Genomic DNA, 24,948 nt, shown 5'->3' on the forward strand with positions numbered 1-24,948 from the left:
GGCTAGTACTGTTTAAAACCATATATTTTAACTCCAAACTTATGGTTCTTTCCTCCACTACTCTACTTTGCCTTTGTTGGTTTTCTGCCTGCTTCACATTTTTCATGTTTTATCTCCCCAACTCAGCGTCCTTCTCTTGAAAGTCTAATACCACTTCTTGGGTATCCCTCTATAGGCCTTTTTCTGGCTAAGCAGTCAGTAGCTGGAAAAGAAGAAACATATAAAAAGGCTGATCAGATGTGATCCTGCTGCTCCAAGTATTAGTCCTTTCCTTCATCTTTCCAAAACTTTAGCTAAATCAGGTCCCTTCCTTTCATCCAAGGCGCTTCTGCTCTGTCAACAGCCTTGCGCATGTTTTATCTTTCTTTATAACTCATTGACGGAGAAGGCAATGGCACCCCACTCCAGTACTCTTGCCTGGAGAATCCCATGGGTGGAGGAGCCTGGTAGGCTCCTGTCCATGGGGTCACTAAGAGTCGGACACAACTGAGCGCCTTCACTTTCACTTTTCACTTTCATGCATCGGAGAAGGAAATGGCAACCCACTCCAGCGTTCTTGCCTGGAGAATCCCAGGGACCGGGGAGCCTGGTGGGCTGCCGTCTATGGGGTCACACAGAGTTGGACACGACTGAAGCAACTTAGCAGCATACCTCATTGAATCATATGCCATGGCAAGACATGATGGGGTTGGATAAAATTGGTGAAGTTGTTCTGTGTCAGTCAAAATTATAATGTTTTTTGTCTATATCTAAAGGAAGACAATTTACAAGAAGAGCAAGGGAAAACGATGCTATGGACTATGGGATAAAAGTTGAGGTATTTACTCTTTGTCTAACTGGCAAATATTTTCTTAATCATCTAACCTATACTGCTTTTTCCCTGTCGTGTGATACACTGTAAAACACTTTAGCCAAGAGACTCAATTAATTAAATTTAAATGAGGCCCTTAATTTCTCTAAGACTCAGTTTCCAAACCCATAGTGTGAGAATTCTGAATTTATCATATTTACCTAAAGAGTGTCTGTGAGTTACCAAATATCATAAAACCTGTAAGATGTTACATAAAGAAAATAATGATCAGCTTACTAGTTAAAACAGGTAAATAACTCTCTGCTGGGGGAAAAAATAGTAAATTGCCAAAATAAAAGGCACTAAACAAATACTAAGTACTCCTGGTAAAGAAATATTGCTTGCATTAGCCAAATCTGTTTGTCCAATTTCTGTGATGCTTTTTCTTGCTTCTCTAGAACTCTAATCGAAAAAGCAATGACATTCCTCAGTTTGGAGAGCCTGTCACATTAACATATCGATCAGTGATGGCTTTTCCAAGGGCCTTATGTGGAAATATCCATTCACAAGGAGCCTATTATATAAAGAGCATGAAATAAATAAATAAGAATGGCCATCTTTGTCATTTTCCAGCTGTCTTCACTGAAGTAAGGAATCAGTTTTTGTGGTTAAAGGTCTAACAACTTCTGATCTTAACCATTAGTACCAGACAAAAGATTAAGGCTCCACTGATTTACTGCCAAAGCCCAGAGAGGTATTTCAGAGATTTGTCTTTAAACCTCCAAACCTTGATAATGCACCCCATTAATATAATAAATTTGAGTATATACTCCTTAATATATGCACTTCATGGTAAATTACACATATACTATTATATTTGTATATTATGCACTTTAGAAAACATACAAAATGTTAAAAGGGTGAAATAAAAGTATATAAATACAAAGCTCTTATTTAAGAGCACCTGAATAGTCTTACTGACCTCCATGCAATATGTGAACCCACATAAGAGATTTATCTTCTATCACATCAAGGAGCTATATACTACTAACAGTGGTGGGTATCACCTGCTTGTGCTGTCTGTCCCAAATAATAACTATGTTTCATCCTGTATGCTTATGATAATAGCACTCATAAGAGACAGACCTCTTCTCCACTGTACACATTTGTTCATTACCCTCTGGATCACTGGGGCATTGTCTGATGTCCACATTTCTCAGTGGGCATTGATTGAGCTGGAGCCTCTGGTGATTTATCAGTCTTTCCAGATGAAATAGTCAACCTCACATGCCTTCCTTCTCTACAATTTACTTTTCTTTGGGGGCTGAAAATACTGCCATTTGGTTGAAAGTACTTGCATGCCTTTGCAGCAAAATATTTTTACTAGCAAAGAGAAAAGAAGCAAACCCAGCATCTGGGACTGTAACCCAAAAGGTAGTGCTAATAAATACCCAAATACATATTAACTTTAGAAAGTACTTACCAAATATAATTTTATAAACTATTAAATTTCTTGGCAACTTCCTTTTTCCTTTAATTTTATATTCTGTTCTTTACTAAGCCATTTTAAATTTTAACACAAAAGTAATGTTTTAAATGATGAGCACCACATAAATGAATGCCATTCAGGAGATAATCCATGCTTACTCTATTTCTGTGGGTATTCTCATTACACACAGGATATTGATCACCTAGGTGTAGGAACTTGAGAATAAAGAATGAGGACTCAAATGGGAGATGGGGATTCAGCCAAGTTCCTACCAAGACCCTCAAGGGCCAACTGTGGGACTTTGGCAAGTCACTTTACTTCTATGAATCTCACTGAATACTATCAATTCAAGTACTGAGGACTGGGGACAATTCATGGCTACCAACAGTCTTCTTTCTAAGTTACACCTCAAAGCCCTCATCTTGTGAATCCAGAGCAACAGATCTCAAAGGAGGCCTAGCAATCATCAAACAACATATTAAAAATGAGGAAACAGAGGACCACAAAGTTTGACTACGTGCCAAACTCATAAAGCTAGTATTTTCAAACACCATAAATGACGGTTTTGATTTAAGGAAAAAAATTGTCTAACAAATAAATGAATTCTCCCTGAAAGTCCTCAATAAGTCAAGAATTAAACCTGTGTCCCAAGTACAAGTTCACAGCTCTTTGCACAGTATACATCTTTGTCACTAGTCCTTACACATACTAGGTGCTTAAAGCATTCTTGTTAAAATAGGCTGAAGTGTTCTAGCTGAAGGGCTACTTTGAAGCTGTTATAGATTGCACTCTCATCCCTGCCTCTTCAAGCCTAGTCCATTTTCTAAGTATTTTCCAGTGACTTTAGAGAAGGTTTATATGCATGTGGGTATTTTTCAGCATTGCCTCTGATAATAGGGAGTTTGAATCAAACTCCATCTGTTGCTATAACCAACATTTATTGTGCAGTTCTTAAAACGGCTGCTCTCTACGTGAGCTGTTTTCTTTCCAGTTTAAATAGCTAAAATACTCTGAGGCTTCCAACCCCATTTGTAGTTTGCATCTGACCCCCTCCTGCCTCTTCAGCCTCCTCATCTCACCTCTATCTCTTTTCAGATTCTTAGCTCACTATTACCCAATCATCACTCACACATGCTCAAATCTTTCCCTTACTAAAATCAAGTAAAACAAGGTGAAACAGTTTCCATTCTGTGCATTCCTTCTGCTGTACCTCACCCTCCTTCCTTAAGGCACAAACCTCTTAATAAAGTTGTCTGCACACTGTGTCACTTATTCTCGGTTTCTGCTCTTACCTTCACCTACTACAATCTGGCTTCTGCCTCCAGAACTCCAACAAAACTGCTTTCCCTCAAATCACAACCAGTCCTTGGTTGTTAAATCCACTTGGCATTTTCAAGGCCTTCCTGACACACTGCAATTTTTCGGGTTTTTTTCCATCATCTTTTATTGAAGTATAGTTGATTTACAATATTGTGTTAATTTCTGCTGTTAAAAAACGACTCGGTTATACATAGATTCTTTTCCATTTTGGTTTGCCATAGGATATTGAATATAGTTCCCTGTGCTATACAGTAGGACTTTGTTGTTTATCCATTCTGTATATAAAAACTTATCATCTGCTAAACGCAACCTCCTAGTCCATTCCTCCCCCAAGCCCCTCCCTTTAGGCAACCATCAGCCTGCTCTCTGTGCCGGTGATTCTGTTTCTGTTCCACAGACAGGTTGATTTGCAACACTGCACACTGCTGATGTGCCTTTTTTACCTGGATCCAATGACCAGTATTCCTTGAGTTTCCAGCCTCCTGAGACACTCTTTATGTTTCGGGCTCCCTTATTTACCTTACTCCTTAAGTTTTGATATTGCCCAAGGTTCTGTTCTAATTCTTCTTTGTACACAGTGATCATACCCATGACCTCAGTGATCTTCTGCACAGTAGTGAATGCCAAGTTCGCCTCTCTAAGCCAGGCTTATGGAGACTGCCTACCAGAAACCTTCACTTATCAGAGTGGTGGATACTCCAGGGTTCCACCCCAGATCCCTTCTTCAGATCTGGCATAGCTATCCTACTCTCCTCCATCTACTTGCAATATCGGCTGCTAACGGCTCACAGCTATGTCCCTCACTGGCTGGACACTGGCCTGTTCTGAGAACTGTGCCATTCAAGTTCTCTTGTGCATTAAAGTTATGCCCTCTTCTGGAAGGCAGGCACAGAAAAATGGTTCATGTGGGGATAGAAAGACCAGGCCCTTTTGCCTCCATGTTCAGTACCATGAAGTGGCATCCAGAGCTCCAGGTTGAACTGGCTGACTTCTCATTCCAAATCTGCTTTTCCCTCTGTCCATTCTTCCTCTCATCACTTCTCTATAGGATTATCTCTAATGAGAACCCCCAATAAATCTTCTGTGTTCAAACTCTGCATTTCAGAGTCTCCATTGCACAGAACCATCAATTGAAAACTCACAACACCCCACTACAAATTTATACAAACTATTGTTCCTTATTTAAAACTTTACTATTTAATAGAAGGAGAAGGCAATGGCAACCCACTCCAGTACTCTTGCATGGAAAATCCCATGGATGGAGGGGCCTGGTAGGCTGCAGTCCATGGGGTCGCTACGAGTCGGACATGACTGAGCGACTTCCCTTTCACTTTTCACTTTCATGCATTGGAGAAGGAAATGGCAACCCACTCCAGTGTTCTTGCCTGGAGAATCCCAGGGACGGGGGAGCCTGGTAGGCTGCCGTCTATGGGGTCGCACAGAGTCAGACATGACTGAAGCGACTTAGCAGCAGCAGCATTTAATAGAAACCATATCTTCAAAAGTCATATCAGGACTCAGGGGCAAAGGCAGAAATCTCCAAACAGCTATATTTTCCTTAACTTGTCAGGCTTGAGCAGAGTTTAAACTAGCCCGGCCCTTTCCAGGCCCCAGTCAATTCTGTTGGAAATTGTCTGCACTTCATTCAAGGACCTAATTCAAGCATAATCACAGCTTCTACCTCCTCTTTTTCCATCTACTTTAAGATTTACCACCTCAGTATATGGCACCATCATGCACTCAGGTGATCAGGTCACATACTCAAGAACAATCCTTAACTTCTTCCCCTTATCTCAACTACTCACCAAGTCATATCAATCCCATTTCCCCAATATCTTTCAGGTTAATCTTTTTTTTTTTCCCTCCATTTTTACTGTAACTTCCTTATTTAAGGAAAACATTTCCTTTCCAAGACTACTGTAGGGCATCCCAACCAGCTAGCCAGGGCTAGAAGTTGATCATCTCACCCTTGGGCTGGCTATATGGAGGCTGAGGTTTGCAGGACATACCGTTACAGAAACTCGTGTCCATATGCCCATCACACAGTGAGGCCAAACAATACCAAAACGTCGGAATTTGGAGCAGAGACAGGTTTATTGAAGGCCGTGCAAGGAGACAGGTGGCTTGTGCCTTAAAAACCCCAAATTCCCCCAAAAGCTTGCAGCAAAGCCCTTTTCTAGGAAAGGTGAGAGAGATGCGTGGTTAATTGTTGTGAACGTCTTGGTGTCAGATCCTTTGTTCTTGAGGTCAGGTCACAGTCAGCTAATCATGTTCCCATAAATCTTCACCAAACAAATGTTATTCTCTGATTTGACAAGAAAGGGCAATGTCACAAGACACAACTTTCACCCTCTGAGGTCCTGGTCTTGGCTCAGAGGAGGCAAAGCCCAGCTAGCAGTGCCCTCAGTGCCAGGTCCCCAAACCCTGCTCACCTGTCATCACTGAGGGAGCCAGGTGCCTAGGACCCAACTGGCCCTCAAGCTCCTCAAACCACTGGCACCATGGGGACAGGTCTCTCAGACTATGACCCAAGTAGACAGCTGCTGTCATTAGGTTGCAGAGACAGGGATAAGGGAGAGGTTCACTGCCACCTCAAGGTCTGGGCCGAGACAGTGTGTGGACTTGGCATGGGTGGCTCCAGAGCCCTGCAGGACACAGCCACCAACCTGTTCCTTTGGCCCCAGCTCACCTGATGATCCTGAGGAGAGAAGGTCAGGATCCGCCTCTTACCTCACTCTCAGCTTGAAGACCACCTCTCCTCTGACTGTTGGCTGAAATTAGCCCACTTGTGCTTAGTCACTCAGACATGTGCAACTTTTTGTGACCTCATGGACTATAGTCTGCCAGGCTCCTCTGTCCATGGGATTCTCCAGGCAAGAATACTGGAGTGGGTAGCCATTCCCTTTCCAGAGGATCTTCCCAATGCAGGAATCGAATTGACATCTTCTGCATTGCAGGTGGATTCTTTATTGTCTGAGCCACCAGGGAAACCCCATGGGCCCACTAAGGGTCACTTATTGACAATTGGTCACTTGATACAGGGGCCCACTGTTGTGCCAATCAATGGCTGAACAGGACCACTAACGGTCATTTATTGACAGTTGGTCGCTTGGGGGAGGGGCCCACTGCATTACCAACCAATGGCTAAGCAGGACCACTAACAGTCCCGGGGTAACTGCTGCCTGGTAACAGGGTGTGGGGTAATGGCACATACTAACAGCTGCGTGCTAAGGGCTGTGCACAGCCAAGCTCTATTATAATACCACTCATTTGCATCTATCCAAGAATAACCTCTCAGGCTTCCAAACTACCACCAGGGTCCTGCCATTTGTCATACAATATTATCATTTTCTGTCTATGTCATGCTGCAAAAAAGACAAGAAACTGCTCTTGCCACTTCATCCCAGTTGGTCCCTCTGCCACAGGTTTCCTCCTCCCTATGCTAAATGATAAGTCCACAGGAACTCAGGAACTCAGTACTTTTTTTGTCTTTCTGTTTCCCAGAGTTCAGCCTAAGACTGGTATATAGTAGTCACCAAATATAATATTTATTGAATAAATCAATAAACTAGTCAATCCATCCTCCAAAAGAAGTAATGAAGCAGAGTTTGAAAAGGTAAAGGGGTAATAATGAAATAAGAACAGGAAAGGAAAAGAAATCAGTTTCTCATCCTTCCAAGAATCTTGTGATTGGTGCTGAACAGACTGCTACAAAGAAAAATCTATTTTAGAAGATAAGAGAAATGTTGGTAAAGTCCTGGAAAACAAGGTTTTAAATTACAGCCACATTTTGTCCTTTTTAGTGTGTAATCTCTAAGAGGGTTTATAATACTGGCTTGTGCAATGAAATAGTTCACCTGGCAGATGAATCAATAAATGCAAATTAACAACAATAATTAAGGAGGAAAAAGTAGGCAGGAGACAGAACTAGAATTGCTAAGTAAACTTCATTTGAGGCAAATCCCTGTCTGGAATGGAAGTTTTATAACTTTGGTCCTGCTTGTTGTATTATAATTCTTTTTGATAGTGGAAAAGCACTGGGCAAAAAGTGGAAAAGTAAGTGCTCATGTCCCGGCTCAACTATGTACGAGGAAGGAACTTAACTTCTTTGAACTCACATGTCTTTGCCTGCAGTAAGAAAGGATTAGATTGGATGCTGTTTAGTTCCACTTCCAGCTCCAAAATTCTATTCTGATATGTCTTATGTTCTTTTTAGTTCTCTGAAAGTGTTAGTCACTGATCATGTCTGACTCTTTGGGGACCCCATGGACTGTAGCCTGCCAGGTTCCTCTATGCATGGGATTTACCAGGCAAGAATACAGAGATGGGTAGCCATTCCCCTCTCCAGGGGAACTACCTGACCCAGGAATCGAGGCAGGGTCTCCTGAATTGCAGGCAGATTCTTTACCAGCTGAGCTACCAGGGAAGCCCTGGTTCTCAGAACATCTGCCAGTTCTCTGAATATCTGCCAATTCACTGTTTTCTGAAAACAGGAAAATGAATTCAAACTGGCTAGTGTTTTGTTAGTGTTATCTAAAAATAAACTTCAAAATAGGGATCAGGAAACTACTCCATGGAAGCAATGCATATCAACAAGCTAGAAGCTTTTTACAAGCACCAATTTCAGCCTTCTTCTTCATCTCTTAAAGTATGTGTTTCAAACAGGAAAGATAATGAGAGACCAGACATACTTATTTACCAAGCTGATCTATGGAAGAAAAGGAGAAAATAAAACATGGAAATTTAGACAACTGTTGACTCAAAGGATCACAAAAGAAAGACGTCTCAGAAACTAGAAATGGAAATGGAAATCCAATGGCTACTGGCAAGTAATAACGGGATCTAATCAAGGATTAATTATCCTTCTTCTTCCACTACCTTGTTCCTATTAGGAAGAGATGAGGTAGATAAGGCAAGTTTGGTGTTCTAGAAGTATATGGCCTCACTTTACTGTATAAACTACATCATATCACTTTACCCATTTATAAGCTCTGTTCTGGCTATCTATATTCACTGGTAAAATTCCAGGAGACCCGTGTTACTATTTCCTTTTTCTCTTGCTTAAAAGAAAGGTACATTCATATCAAAATGTTTATATCCTGAGCAAATATATTTTTCATTCTTTTGAGGGGGGTGAAATATGAAAGAGAAACACCTGAATAAAAATTTGGACTATTCCTAAGATGTGGCCATCTGGCAAATACCTCGAGGCATTAGAATTCAGTTATGAGTTAGAGATCAAGAGAAATGTAGCCAAAAAATATAATTCAAACATATGCTCTTCCTAACAAAGTAAATAAAACCATTAATTCCTACTTTAAGAGAATTCTCCTCTGCAACCAGAAACACTGAAAGAAGCCCAAGGGCTCTTTGAAAAAGTCTTATTAGTGGTGACATTAGAAGAGCTCTGGCCCTTTGCAAAAAAGTAGGCCCTTCATTGGGAATAAACGCATCTCACTGCCAACCTTTGTAGAGGTGCACACCCTTGGCCATCTTTCCACCAAAACAGATTCGCCACATGAGAGAAGAGTGAGTTCTCTACTGAGGAGCCATCTTTAAGCCTGGCATATCAGTATTTCTAGGAGCAAAGTTGCCAGTGATCTTTTGTTTGCTATTTAGAAAAGTTTACTTTCCAGTTGGCTGGGATGCTAGTGATGTTTCCATTAAAAACATACCCCTTAACTCTCAAAGCTCAACTTTGATCAATAACTTTATTCTAAGTAGCAAAACGTCTAATGAGAAGAGCAAGCCTTACATCATTTATTTTCTATGGACAACACCATACAACCAGCTTGTTAGTTGCTGTTGATTTTCTCCTCGGGAAGCCATGTCCGGACACGGCAAAGGCGGCAAAGGCCGGGGGAAAGGTGGTGCTAAGCGCCACCGCAAGGTTCTGTGCAACAACATCCAGGGCATCACTAAGCCTGCTATCCGCTGCCTGGCTCGTAGTGGTGGTGTGAAGCGCATCTCTGGGCTCATTTGCAAGGAGACCCGTAGGGTCCTAAAAGTATTTCTGGAGAACGTGATCCGGGACGCGGTCACCTACACCAAGCACGCCAAGCGGAAGACTGTCACCGCCATAGACGTGGTCTAGGCTCTCAAGCACCAGGGCCGTATCCTCTACGGTCTCGGTGGTTAAGCTTTCCGATTTGCCCTCAGGAGCTTGATTTTTTTGTGCCCAACTTGCATTCACTCTTCACCAGTCCTGCAAGGTGGGTCTATACCACTAGCAATCTCATTTGACACCAAGGGAACCTCCTCAAGTGATACTGTTCACCCAGAGGAAGTCAAGGTAATCCCTCTCAAGTAGTAATGGGTAACAAATTCTCCATTTGGCCGTGAGCAAACGGAGTTCAGAGGTGAGATGTTTTACCAAAGATCACTGCAAACAGGAGGGGCATATTTCCAGGGGTGAGAAGATAAAGTTATGGCCAAAATGTCAAATTCAAAGGCAAGCAGTGTTTTACATGTAATGACTGATTTTACCTTCATTATATGAGACTTGGAACTGCTCAATACAGATGTACTTTAAATAAAATTAAAAAAAAAAGTACAAGGAGAAAAGTGAAAAATAAATTTAAAAAATAACAAAACATTACCCACCCCCAAAAAAAGGGAAAAATAAAAGTTATAAAAGAGCAAGAGGGTCACAGTTTAAACAACAGCAAATAGAAGGAAGCCAAGCAATAGGCTGGCTAGATAATTATAGACAAGTCATTTCACTTCCCTGATTATCTTTCAAAGATTCTAGAATGCACATATTCCTCCTGTGGACATCTGTAAGAAGCTTGTAAAGTGACAACACTGAAATCTGAAAAAGTCTGAACGTCCCATAATTGCAAGCTGTTACTATTACCAACATTCCAATCCAGTTCAACTTCCTTTCCCTGAAATTCTAAATGTAAACTTGAAACATAACCACAGCCAACTTTTCAAACTTTTCTCAACAACAAGGCATCCTCTGTAGCCCTAATATTACAGATCTCCCAGAGGTAACTTGAAAGAAACAAGAAATGAGGTTGGAAAAATGAAGATCAATACAGACCTGATGTTCATAATAAATCCAAGTTCAACGTGGGACAACTCCTAAACCCTATCTGTCAAAAAGAAGATTATCACCACCCATGATAACCAGGAAAGTAGGGCCACCTGTGGTGAAAACTCAAGATCAGTGACCTCTTGTCACACTGTACTAAAAGTCATAATTTAAGATTTTTAGAAACTTTAAAACACTAATCACCTAAAATATAAGCAGAATAAACCCAAGTTATTTCTGAAACAATTTATATCACATCCAACTTCTGTTTTGTCTTTTGTTATCACTTCCTCCCAACACCCCCCCCAATTAAAAACAAACTTAAATGGGGCTCACAGGAAGTAACAGGATTCTGTTGGAAAACAGTAAAAAAAAATGGCACATATCTTCTTTGTCTTCAGGGTGGGTCTGTGTATACATCTCTGTATGTTTCACACTTGCTAAGAACTCAGTTTGTACAATGAATATATGGCCTTCGGGGCCTTGTTAAAAGGGCTCCTTAACCAAAGATAATTAATTCTGTTAAGTATTTTTCTTTAACACATATATAAAGATACCAACCACTTATGTCCAAGGGGAGCTGCCACCTCCTTCTGCTTCCCTCTGTCTTCCATATACCAATTCTGGCACAGTACCCACGGCGCAGTCAAGGTGGGACTCAGCTTTCACTCCCGAGGAAGTCTTCCCAAGCCTATTTTTGGAACTGCCACCCAACATTATGTGACATATATTAAATGTACTCATGTCCCACTTTAAATATGTGTGTGTGTATGTGTGTGTGCGTGTTGCTACAAAGATTTTGCAATGTTTTCAATAATTCAGTTTTTGAACTTTGGTTATAAGTAACTCATTTTTTCAGGGATTATTAAGAAGTGAGAAAATCTAACTTACAAACTCTTTTCAAATGTAATATAATTTTTTAGAGCTCAGCATGGAACAAAACGTGAAACTGGTACCATATTATGTTTCACAAACATCTTTTTCAACTTTTCATTTTATGTTGGAGTACAGCTGATTTACAATGCGGTGATAGTTTCAGGTGGACAGCAAAGGGACTCAGTCTAAAATATACATGTATTCTCGCCCTCCCATCAAGGCTTCCACATGACACTGAGCAGTTCTTTGTGTTATAAAGTAGGACCTTATTGGTTATCCATTTTAAGTTAGTGTGTACATGTCAAAATTTAATTAAATATTGGTTAATTTTGATTTTTCATATTTCATCCGTAGCCACTGATTTATACATTTTTGTCCATGCCCTGTGTCTATTACTGTCATCGTCAGGGTCTTATATGTAGTTAACCTGGGTTTTATTTTATTATCATATACTTAGGCATGTATTATTTAAATCATGCATTCTAAATGAGGGAAATTATACCCCTAAGAGGATGAAAACTGGTTACTGGGGAATTAAAAATCTTACTAAAATTGTGTATGAAGCACACATATACAGATAGAACATAAACAGTAGATCTGTAATATAAATTTCCATGGAGTAGGGGGCAATTAGAAAAAAAAATTCTAGAAAAGTTCTTGGGGAGCATAATGGCAAAAAGGCTGAGAAATACTGCTTTGGAATGTACTCATGTGCTTTATATACATCTGTTTGATTTTCCTAATGCAGCTGATGCTATTTAAGAATAAGGATTACATCTTCTACTTTTCCTGAATGTTTATACCACCTGCTCAAAGGTCCCAACTTTTTTTGTTTTCCACCCTCCTGAGAAAACATTGCAGTCTAATTTTATGCAACTTTGAATTATGCAAATCTGAAAGAATGTCATAATAAATACCCAAGGTTCAAAATGTGAAATAATGCACATTTCTTCAAACTAAAAATTTGACAAGAATTGCCTGGCTTCAAAGCTGGTAAAAGCCACGTGAATTGATAATCAAGTTTACTGCCAGGTGGTAGCATTCTAAGCATAGAAATTCCTTCTATCTTTTGTAGGGGACAAATTATGTGTAGGAGAGGGACACTTCTCTCCAACAAAATAATTGTTTTCATTTCAGAATCTATTGAAGAATACATGCAGTGACTCAATATATAACTATTATGATTATATTTCTCTTTATAATTATATATAGTATGTAACCATAAAAAAATTATATATACCAAAAAGTAAGTTTGGATATGCCTGAAAAAAATCTGTGTAACTATTACACATAAACTTATACAGCAGAGTCTATTTTGGCCATTAAATTATCATGTCCACTTTTCTTTATTGCCTATGGCCAAGGATTTGGCTATCACTGTGGCAGGGCTATCTGCCATGTGGGATACTGATTTGACTAGACTTCAGGCTACATATACCACTGGGGACAATCAGCAGAAGTAAGAGCCAAGAAGCACACCTTAATGTCATCTAGAACACTGGGCTCTCTGCACCTGGCCCAGTGCTTGGCACATAGTATAAATGAAAATGAATTACTTGTTAAACAGATGTAAGATCTTGGTCACAGCCTTGCAGTAACACTTGATGCTGAAAGGCAACCAAATGCCTATTGTAATGATAATATATAGCCCCATTTATTACAGAAAGACATTTATAACTTCATCAAAATGTGATGCCAAGCCTGTTGACAGGATCCTGGTACACTGTGAAAACCACAACAGTGTTATCAATATAAGGCACAATACTGGGAAAGGAAGATCCAAGTTCAGGTTCCCTTCCATTCACTCTCACTGAGACCTGAGGTGAGTCACTTGTGTCTCTGCACCTTGATTTGCCCATTAATAAAATGAGGGCATTGGATAAGTGGCCCCAAAGGACCAAGAGAGTTTGAAATTTTATGAGTTTTATGCTAAATAAAAGCTTATCAGCAATTTATTATGGTCTGTTCTGTTCTGGATTTGAATTTCCAACCTATATTCCTGAGCCCAATAAAGAAGAATCTGTTTTAAAAGTCCTAATATTTTTGCCTCTGAATTTTGCATAGTAAGCAGAGACTAAATTCCACCACATGTTTACAATGTTATGGACTTATATCATTTAAAAAAAAAAAGGTACCTTCACATGTAATTCAATGTAATAATCATAAGTTTTGCCTAAAGAAAGGAATGACAAATTCCTGAATTTAAAGGTGCTTATAATTATTGAAGAAACAAAAACTAGGTATGTAAAACAATCAAATAACAGTAAGGCATGATATCTGTTTAAATGCTTAATTGAATGAGCTCAACAGCAAAAATATAAGGTACTAATTAGTGCTAAGAGTGGTCAAACTGGGAAAGGTCAATGTTTACAGAATTTCTGAAAAATTCAATGAAATCTCTTCAGTCCTTTCTCATCCCTAACTTGTCCCTTCACCTGGGTAATCATTCCCAGTTCCTTCCATCATTTCTCTTACATAAACCAACCTGGTCTGGACTCTTCCCATCTCTCCTCACTACCTTCATCCTTGTTCAAAACAGGTCAGTCAGGACTAAGATAAACTGGTTATCGTGTTCCTTTCCAAAGGAAATTAGTGTGAACAAATGAAAGCCATGTAGTGAGGGAAAATACATTCAACACTACAATCTGGCTTCCAAATTGCGCTTAAAATACAAAAGCCATATGAGTTGGAACAAAATGACTTACTCTGTGGTTACCATGCACCGAGCAGGCTGTACCACTTCATCTTGGCACTGTTTGAAGAAACTCGTCCTGAATACCATTTGGACAGAACCCAAGGTGTTCATGCCCCAGTGAGAAGCACAAATCATTAAAAGAAAAATGTGGAAAGCAGTTTTCCCACTGATGTGTAATTTCTCAGTGTTATCGCCAGCACAGAGAAATGCTTTGAAGGTGAACAAAAGCTAATATGAAGCACTGCAGAAAACACTAGTGGTACGTGTTAATGCACCTACCCTCTCTGAAGTTTCCATAGTGTATTCCTATTCCTCTACAACACCATCTGTAGAGATGACATGGTGCTTAGACACATCTGGGATTTCACCCAAGTATGGCGTCTTTTCATGCCCCTAATATGGTGAGTGCTGCTGCTGCTGCTAAGTCACTTCAGTCGTGTCCGACTCTGTGTGACCCCAGAGACGGAATCCCCGTCCCTGGGATTCTCCAGGCAAGAACATGGAGTGGGTTGCCATTTCCTTCTCCAATGCATGAAAGTGAAAGTGAAAGTGAAGTCGCTCAGTTGTGTCTGACTCTTCAGGACCCCATGGACTGCAGCCTACCAGGTTCCTCCATCCATGGGATTTGCCAGGCAAGAGTACTGGAGTGCGGTGCTATCGCCTTCTCCGAATATGGTGAGCGCAAGAGTCATCAAATCACAAGTTGGTAAAATTCTTGTGATTTCTACACAAGGGAGGTATTACCAAGGGAGGTATCAGTGCTGTCAAAGCTGGGAATAAATGGAGTTTCTGACCATACTTTCCATCTAAGTCTAATTATGGAGAGGATGAACACTTGGAAAGAGAAAGAGTTTTATGAACAAAGTCCTTGGGCCAGAGATTGAGTGGTTAATGTGTGGAAGGCTATTGCCCACCTCCTCAGACAGGGGCTGTCCCTTTAGAGAAGAAGCTGCAGGCAGTAGCTGAAGAGGTTGATCTTCTGCGAGACCCTATAAGATGCACAGCACAACAGAGCTGGTGTGTGTAGTACAGGTGACAAAAGGGACACTGATCGGAAATCCAGCCATCCTATTTTTTCATGCCACATCTCTGATCTAACCCCTTGACATGATACTTTCAGAGTTTTAGGACATATCACTTTATAATATTTAGTGTTCCCATGGCGGGTACTGGCAGTAGTGGAGGAAGGAGACGTTCCCAAATGAATTCATAAGCAGAGAACATCAACACTGGAACAGAAGCAAGAGAAGAAAAACGCAGTGGCCGTTACATCGTAAATCTGACTGACAGAGGAGCCACTTCAGCACTTTCAGTGCTCTCTATAAGACTGCCCAGTGGGTGGGAGGCTCAATACTAGCAGGTCTGAGCAAGAATCAGAGTGTAGGAAACATTGGGTTGACCAATAAGACATTTGTGAAAAACCGCAATGAACTTTTTGACCGATCCAACATGTATACCACTCGGAACTTATCTGTGCCCAAAAGCTACTGAAGTCAAGAGGATGTTTAGATTTCAACCCATTTATCTTTGCTTATGATTTGGCAGGCCCAGGTAAAGGATTCTTCGGGGGACTACATTTAGCACACTCATAGAAGATTACCTTCTGTAAACTTCAAGAATAAAATACAGAAATAAAGCTTGTGGGAAAAAGTTTTAATTTATATACAACAAGCAATATTTGAAAATGGTGGTCAAAATTGAATAAGCTGTACATCCTGAGACCCTAGAAATCCTGGATTTCATAGACTAATATGGGCTGTGGCCTTTCTATAAGTGGCAACATCACGTTCGTGATCACACAGGTAATGGCATATAACACATTGCTATTCAGCTGACATTTACCCTACTTATCTTTGATATGACAGCCACTGAAGTCAACTCTGGAATGGAACAAGCAGCTAAATACGAAATTAGACCCTCAAATGATCCTCTCACAATTTTCATGCATAAGCTGTATAGCTCCCCTTTTCGAGAAACAAAAACCAAATATTTATATAGCAGATTCTAAAGCAATTAAAGAAATAGAACATAAATGAATCATCAGGTTAAGGGAGTATCATCCATTTGACAGTGCACTACCCTAAAATTGGGAATTTTTTGTGTCTGTGATTCATTTTCTCTTTTCCTACAAAGAGACAGATTATGTACCATTTATTGCTTTTTCCCTCAAGGAGGAAAAATCATTCTATCTGTAGGCAGTATAGTCCATCTTTTAGTTAGTTCTTTTGCACTGACTCACTCAAATTTGTCATCCTGGTGTTGTGCTTTTTCATGGTGCTTTGTGGATATTTTTTATTATCAGAACTGACATGATGTACAACCACCAAGCGACTATCTTGGCTAAAAGTCCCTGAGCTAGGAAGTCTAATGACCTTCTTGGGATCAAAGCTCAAGACTGACTTTCCTCCCTAATTTGACTTGTCTATCACCTAACTTATCTCTGCTGGATTTCTTACACTGCTTAATTTACTAAAATCTGTCACTAGAATTCTGCAATCTTATTATTTAAAAATAAAGAGAGAGAGATAGAAAGAAGCTTTAAGTCTTTTGCATTTTTACCTGAATCACTAATTCTTAAACTTCCATACTGGATAGAAGAACCTTTTCATACAGGATATATTAGGCAGAACTTCCATCTAAAAATGGGTAAAAAGGGATCCTGGGTTAGCTGAGGATACTGTGGAGAGAGGCTAGTCAAGTAAAGATGATGAATCTAGGCCACGATCCCACAATTATTTCCCATCTTCAACCAACCACCCGCTATAGATCTTCTACAGTACAAAATTTGAAAATGAATAATTCATAATAATATGCAGATTTGTTTTAAATAATGGTTAAACATTTTACATCTGAAAAAAATGAGCATACATGATATCATCAACCTACTCTAAATATGGCTATCACTTGCCTTTGACTCCCAGATTATTAAAACATTCAGTGCAGTGCAGTTCAGTAGCTCAGTCACGTCGAACTCTGTGACCCCATGGACTGCAGCATGCCAGGCTTCCCTGTCCATCACCAACTCCCAGATGTTGCTCAAATTCATGTCCATTGAGTCAGTGATACCATCCAATCATCTCATCCTTTTCATTTCCTTCTCCTCCCGCCTTCAATATTTCCTAGCATCAGGGTCTTTTCTAATGAGTCTGTTCTTTGGATCAGATGGCCAAAGTATTAGAGCTTCAGCATCAATCCTTCCAATGAATATTCAGGACTGATTTCCTTTAGGACTGACTGGATGGATCTCCTTGCTCTCCAAGGGACTCTCAAGAGTCTTCTCCAACACTACAGTTCAAAAGCATCAATTCTTTGGTACTCAGCTTTCTTTATGGTCCAACTCTCACAACCATACATGGCTACTGGAAAAATGAAAGCTTTGAGTAGATGGACCTTTGTTGGCAAAGTAATGTCACTGATTTTTAATATGCTGTCTAGGTTTGTCATAGATTTTCTTCCAAGGAGCAAGCATCTTTTAATTTCATGGCTACAGTCACCATCTGCAGTGATTTTGGAGCCCCCAGAAATAAAGTCTGACACTGTTTCCACTGTTTCCCCATCTATTTGCCATGAAATGATGGGACCAGATGCCATGATCTTAGTTTTTTGAATGTTGAGTTTTAAGCCAATTTTTCACTCTCCTCTTTGACTTTCATCAAGAGGTTCTTTAGTTCCTCTTTGCTTCCTGCCGTAAGGGTGGTGTCATTTGCACAGCTGAGGTTATTTCTCCCAGCAATCTTGATTCCAGCTTGTACTTCATGCAGCCAAGCATTTCCCATGATGTACTCTGCATACAAGTTATATAAACAGGATGACAATATATGGCCTTCACATACGCCTTTCCCAATTTGGAACCAGTCCATTGTTCAATGTCCAGTTCTAAATGTTGCTTCTTGACCTGCATACAGATTTCTCAGGAAGCAGGTAAGGTGGTCTGGTATTTCCATCTCTGGAAGAATTTTCCAATTTGTTGTGATCCACACAGTCGAAAGGTTTTGGCATAGTCAATAAAGCAGAAGTAGATGTTTTTCTGGAACTCTCTTGCTTTTTCAATGATCCAACAGATGTGGGCAATTTGATTTGTTTCTCTGCCTTTTCTAAATCCAGCTTGAACATCTGGAAGTTCTCAGTTCACACACCATTGAAGCCTTCTTAGAGAATTTTGAGCATTATTTTGCTAACGAGTAAGATGACTGCAATCGTATGGTAGTTTGAACATTCTTTGGCATTGCCTTTCTTTGGGATTGGAATGAAAACTGACCTTTTCCAGTCCTGTGGCCACTGCTGAGTTTTCCAAATTTGCTGGCATATTGAGTGCAGCACTTTCACATCATCATCTTTTAGGATTTGAAATAACTCAGCTGGAATTCCATCACCTCCACTAGTTTTGTTTGTAGTGATACTTCCTAAGACCCACTTGACTTTGTACTCTAGGATGTCTGGCTCTAGGTAAGTGATCACACCATAATGGTTATCTGCACCATTAAGATCTTTTTTGTATAGTGTATTTTTGCCACCTTTTCTTAATATCCTCTGCTTCTGTTAGTATAATTAAAATATTATATTGCAATTTCATCTTAAAAATATTCATTCTCTAGTAATAATTCATAAATTATCAGATTTTATCTTGAATTCCCTGAAAAAAAAAAATCCCAAATTTGCCTTTATTTGTTAAACTGTTTAGAGAACTTCATGTGCCCAATACTGGTAAGGACATTAATATTTTTGACTAAAGTCTTCCATGAAAGATTCACAGTAAAGTTCAAGAGCCTCTCACTTTGTTAAGAGTCTGGAAAAACCTGGAAGAATTGTGCAGTAATTCTTGGAAACTGATGCATTGATGACCTCTCTTAAAAGAGACACTCTTTTCTTGCCCTTGGAAGTAACTGCTATTATATATTCATCCCAGTCAAAAAGGTCTATAATCTTTGCTGTGGTTCTTATAATCTTATTTTTCAAATGCATGCCATCCTAGAAGTGGCATTCTGGTGATTTTCAGAGAGATACTTAATCACCAGATAAAGCTCTCCCTCCATAATATGAGAATGTTCTCTGCATAAAGGCATTGTGGAAGAGCGGGTGAATAAAGGAGAAAATGATGGTTATTTATAGAGATATTTACAGTACTGTTCCATCAGGACCCCATTTGTCATCAAGTATTAAAGAAGATCCCTTTGGAAAATGCACACTTTCTATCTTCTGAATGTTTGCTAAGCAAACCAACTGTTTTTAAGGTTTATTGGAATAAAATAGCTATGGGTATTACTGGCACTTAATGATTCACAGGCTGAAACTATACTTCCTTTAAAATGGAGAGGAGAAAATACACTTTCTTCTTTTAAAGAAATCAGCAGGGGACCTGTCTAGAGCATCTGGAGGAGAATTACAGACAATTGCAGACAGATTATCTCCCACCTTCTTAGAGCCTATGTTCACCAGATGATTCGCCTCAAGCTAATCAATGATTTAAAAATGAAATCATGCTTCCTATGACCTTCATGAATGAAGAGGCTACTAATGGTTTATCATCAGTAGGGTATGTTTTCTGTTATAAAACAGGTAGAAAGTCAGTCATCTAGTCTTTGCTACCTTCATTTCACAGGTACTTATTGAGCACCTACTATGGTGTATGGCAGACTGCATCCTTTGAAGTTTATAGTTGCCATTCGATGATGTAAGCAGACACCAGCAAGACTATCTGTTTGGTGAAGTTGTCATAGTATAGAATTTGTGACTCTCAGTTCCAAGGAGTTCATAAATGATGCTTCCTAATTCCTAGATTTATCTGCATGTGTCCATTGATGAGTTATAGAAACAAAGCTCATAAGAAACTGAAGAATAAGCCAGTGAGAAAAATAATTGAATGCAGGGACCAGGGAGATGCAGTGTATCCCAACCAATGCATTCTTAAGAATTATAAAGAAATAAGTTCAAACTCTCACTTGCTGTCTGACTTTATATAAGTGCAAACTCAGACTCTCAATGTCCCCATTTATAAAATGGCAATCATACCTGATTTCACAAAATTGTGGCTATTAAGTGAATAATCTTTATGTAGTACTTATCACACATTAATTCAAAAAATATTTTCTGAGCACCTGTTATGTACCAGACATCATAATAACCACTGGGAACACAACAGTGAATGAATTGAACAATGGCTCTAAGGGCTTTTGGAGGCCAGAGTGCAAAGAAGAGAAGGTTGATGTCCATCAGTACAGGGAGAGTTAGCCACATGCTCAGTGTAGGCATTACCTGTCAGGTGAGCAGGTTGAGTCCTGCCAAACATCCCTCCATCATTTTTTTTTCTAGCTTTCCTTGGTTGTCCAAGGTCCCTTATGATTGATAGCTGCATTCAACATACATCTCCAGAAAGCTAACAGTAACTAATAATAACTGAGTATATACCATGTGCCTAAAATAAAATTTACTCTACCTAGGGATCTGGTCCCCTCTCTAACATGATTTTCCCATCTATTTTGTTTTAATCCAGTTAGTGTATGTAGTATATTTGTTAATGTGCCAAGCTAGTATAACAGGAGCTATGCTTTCCAAATTTCCTATCCTTGCAGCACTGGCTACATGAGATGTCTCATCTGAGAACTGGAAGACAAAAGTGAAATTGTTGCCACCTTTTTACATGTGAAAGGTAGGTGCAAGGCACAAGACAGAGTTATAGCGCCCGTGTGTTTAGTTGCTGGATGAGGGTCACCAGTTTCTCCTGAAAGTTAATTCTAACATGGAAATTGGCAGCAGTGAGTTATGCGTGTGGATTCCCCTGTCCTCAAGGACTCTGGCCCATTCTTGCAGGTTCCAGCTTGCCCTTGCTTCCTCCACTTCACATCCATCTTCCTTCCTGACTGCCTGGGTGGCTCACTTCAAATTCCAGCACAAGACACCAAAGCAACAGCCTCTCATCTACTATGTAACTAGTAGACGAGAAATTACCATTGGGAAAGTTAAATCTCTATATAAGTCCTATATATGTTATCTAGGGCTTCTACTTCTCTGCCTGATAAAGCGTTAATTTTAGACCTTATTTCTCTAAAGGCAGTCATTCCCCTTTCAAAGTTCCTGGGAAGATGACTGAAGGAGAAAGCCACTTTGATGAATCTCTATCTTTTAATGATTTTGAAAAAATATTTTACTGAGATATAATTCAGATACCATAAAACTACCTTTAAAGAATACAATTCAGTGGTATTTAGCATATTCACAGATTTATACAATCATCACCACTATCTACCTCCAGAATATTTTCATCACCTCTAAAACCTGAAGTCCACTAGCAGTACTCCCCATTCTTCCCTCCCCTTAACTCATAGCTACCAACAACCTGCTTTCTCTCTCTATAAATTTGCCATTTCTGGGTATTGCATATAAATGAAATAATACAGTATATGGCCTTTTGTGTCTGGTTTCTTTCATTCAGCATAATATTTTCCAAAGTTCATTCATGTTGCAGTACGTATCAGTAGTTCCCTTCTTTTAATTACCATATAGCGTTCCATTGTCTAGATGTACATTTGATTTATCCATTCCTCAAATGATGGACATCTGGACTATTTCTAATTTTGGCTCTTATAAATAATGCAGCTGTGAACATTCATGTACAAATTTTTGTGTGAATGTATGTTTTTAATTCTCTTCAGTATATATATTTAGGACTGAAATTGCTGGGTTTTATGGTAACACTATGCTTAACATATTGAAGAATTACCAAAGTGTTTTAGAAAGTGGCTACACCATTTTACGTTCTCACCAGCAGTGCCTGAAAGTTATGGTATCTTCACAAACCCTTGCAATTATCTATCGTTTTGATTACAGCCACCCAAGTGGGTGCAACAGTCATCTGATTATGTCTGCCCTCTCTTTTGAGATGAGTCTAGGTGATCAGAAGGAAGAATGACAACTCTATTGACTCAGGGAAAAGTGGTTTTCTTTTTGTTTGTTTTTCTTTTTCTTTTTACCTTGTAATTTACAGAGGTAATATTACGATGATCAGTATACTTTGTATTGGCATAGCGTTATATTAATAGGAAGTTCTTTCATTATAACATACTACTTTCTCCTTTATCCTTCAAGAAAGACAACAAAGATGCTGCTATTTTCACAGTATCTCCAGTATATGACAATGCCCAGTAAACAGTAGGATCCCGGCTGAATAGCTAAATCCCATTCATCTTATAGATGCTGCTACTAAGTCACTTCAGTCATGTCCAGTTCTGTGAGACCCCATAGATGGCAGCCCACCAGGCTCCCCGGTCCCTGGGATTCTCCAGGCAAGAGCACTGGAGTGGGTTGCCATTTCCTTCTCCAGTGCATGAAAGTGAAAAGTGAAAGTGAAGTCGCTCAGTCATGTCCAACTCTTTGCAACCCCATGGACTGCAGCCCACCAGGCTCCTCCGTCCATGGGATTTTCCAGGCAAGAATACTGGAGTGGTTGAGGAAACTGAAATTCAGAGAAGGAAACTGTTGTGTTCAAGGTTGTCCAGTTAATGACAGTTTCCTAACTTACAAGTGGGTGCTCTTTGCAAAAGATTAAATGTAATTTAATAACTAATTGAAATGAAGAATGATGTTTAACATATAAGTAATGCACATTAGATCAAAAGATTAGATGTTATTTAAGCTATTTCTTTAAGAGTATAACTTTATTTAAAAACTATACTAAAAATCACAATTCAAAACATGAGGTCATAGTCAATAGCACTTGGGTTAGCTGACCATGAGTATAATCTTTTACATGAAAGCATTGTCTAGAAAACTTACTCATCTACATCTTATACAAGCATTTAACAGGTAATATTCTGTTTAAAAATTCCATTAGAAATATAAGATAATATATGAACAAATAAAAACTGATAGGAAAATAAAGTCTGGTTATTTTAACCACTGACAGTTTTACAACACTTTGAATTTACTAAATGTTACTGGATTGTCCTCTTTTAAATGGTCAAAATGGCTAATTTTATGTTCAGTTCAGTTCAATTCAGTCACTCAGTTGTGCCCAACTCTTTGTGACCCCATGAATCGCAGCACACCAGGCCTCCCTGTCCATCACCAACTCCCAAAGTTCACTCAGACTCACGTCCATCGAGTCAGAGATGCCATCCAGCCATCTCATCCTCTGTCGTCCCCTTCTCCTCCTGCCCCCAATCCCTCCCAGTATCAGAGTCTTTTCCAATGAGTCAACTCTTCACAGGAGGTGGCCAAAGTACTGCAGTTTCAGCTTTAGCATCATTCCTTCCAAAGAACACCCAGGACTGATCTCCTTTAGAATGGACTGGGTGGATCTCCTTGCAGTCCAAGGGACTCTCAAGAGTCTTCTCCAACACCACAGTTCAGAAGCATCAATTCTTCGGTGCCTAGCTTTCTTCACATGTTACATAAATCTTAATGACAATAAAAGGAGGTTGAAATTCTAAAAAGAAGCCTATTGCACATCTTAGTGATGAGTTCTATTCTATCAAGATTGGGCAAGACCACGAGGGAGTGACATACAACATGGTTGCCAGAGAAATAGACTCCCCATTGAAGAATATCCAACAGCTATAGAAATATACCACGCACATTTCCCCAAATCCTTCCTTCTTGTGATTTTAAACCAAGCCATGAGAGACAAAAACAGATATTCTTTCCAAAGGCATATACATATACACACTATCACACTGTCTCACATGTGTGCATGGTCACACATTTAGCATGCAGAGGCAGAGTGAGAAATTCACTGAGATCACTCAGGACATCTCTGAGATAGCTGATGAGTCAAGGCGGGCATGAAATCAATTGCAGACCTCCTAACACAGAGCTCAAGCTCTAAAGCCCTGCTGAGGTCTTTGTGCTCCCAAATCCCTTTAATTGTGAGAATCCCCACAGTGAGTTGAAAGTTGTTTTCTATTCAAGCAAGGTAAAGCTAGATATTTAACTGAAGCTGAATTAAGTGAAAGTAAGAAACACACTGTGCCCAGGATTGACATTTCTCTATAACTACTTTGTCATCCTGAATCTCATACTGTTAGGTATTTTATGATCTATTAAATTAAATTTTTATTCTACCATTACTGACAATTAGAAAGGAGTTCATAATCCATTGGCTAGTCCAAAAGGGTTTTGGTTTTGACTTGTATGCAATCCATGCCCATTAGAGGGCCTACATCATTCCTCGTCCCCGGGGTAGGAAGCTGCTGCACCAGAGGCTCCTCTTTAGCGAAGAAGTACTCAGGCTTCTTCATAAGCAAGGACTGGGCCTTGGACTAGCCAATGGAATTTAAGCCATTCTTACAAGGTCAACCAGTGGGCAGGCAGTTTCAGGTAGTTTGGAGACTTATGAGGAGAACTTGTTGAAAACAAAACAAAGACTCTGTCCCAAGAAAACAATGGTTATTAGCTGGTCCAAACATATCTTCTCTTTTTGAGTCTGCACAAAAATACACGGAAGGAAAGAGCCAGTTGATAGTAAAAGGAGAGCCTAAAGAAAGTGAGGGTGGTGGGTGGCTAAGAACCTAGCAAAGCCCAGAGGAAGCCCAGAGAAGACCACCTCGCATCATATGCTCGGGGAGAGACAGCACAACATCCTTATAAAAATGCCTTCTCTGTTTCTTACAACATACAACACATGAACTCACACAATAAACAAAATTCTATTCTTGTTTCATGTTCCAGCGATGTTTAGTTAGTCCAATTGCATACACAATCATAGTTCAAAGATTTGGTTGAAAACAGCTGAAGTATAAACATAGGGC

General features: G+C 39.6%; 2 protein-coding genes across 2 annotated transcripts in view; one reads left to right on the top strand and one right to left on the bottom strand.

The window, feature by feature from the left end:
- Nucleotides 1–24,948, bottom strand: part of SGCD (sarcoglycan delta) — a 1,106,710-nt gene that overhangs the window by 872,370 nt on the left and 209,392 nt on the right. The window lies entirely within an intron of this gene.
- On the top strand, nucleotides 7,990–10,167 carry LOC113895114 (histone H4-like). Its single transcript, XM_027545856.1, has one exon. The coding sequence runs from the start codon at nucleotides 9,427–9,429 to the stop codon at nucleotides 9,691–9,693; it is 267 nt and encodes an 88-aa protein (XP_027401657.1). The 5' UTR covers nucleotides 7,990–9,426; the 3' UTR covers nucleotides 9,694–10,167.

The sequence above is a fragment of the Bos indicus x Bos taurus genome, chromosome 7, assembly GCF_003369695.1.
Source record: "Bos indicus x Bos taurus breed Angus x Brahman F1 hybrid chromosome 7, Bos_hybrid_MaternalHap_v2.0, whole genome shotgun sequence".
NCBI lineage: Eukaryota > Metazoa > Chordata > Mammalia > Artiodactyla > Bovidae > Bos > Bos indicus x Bos taurus.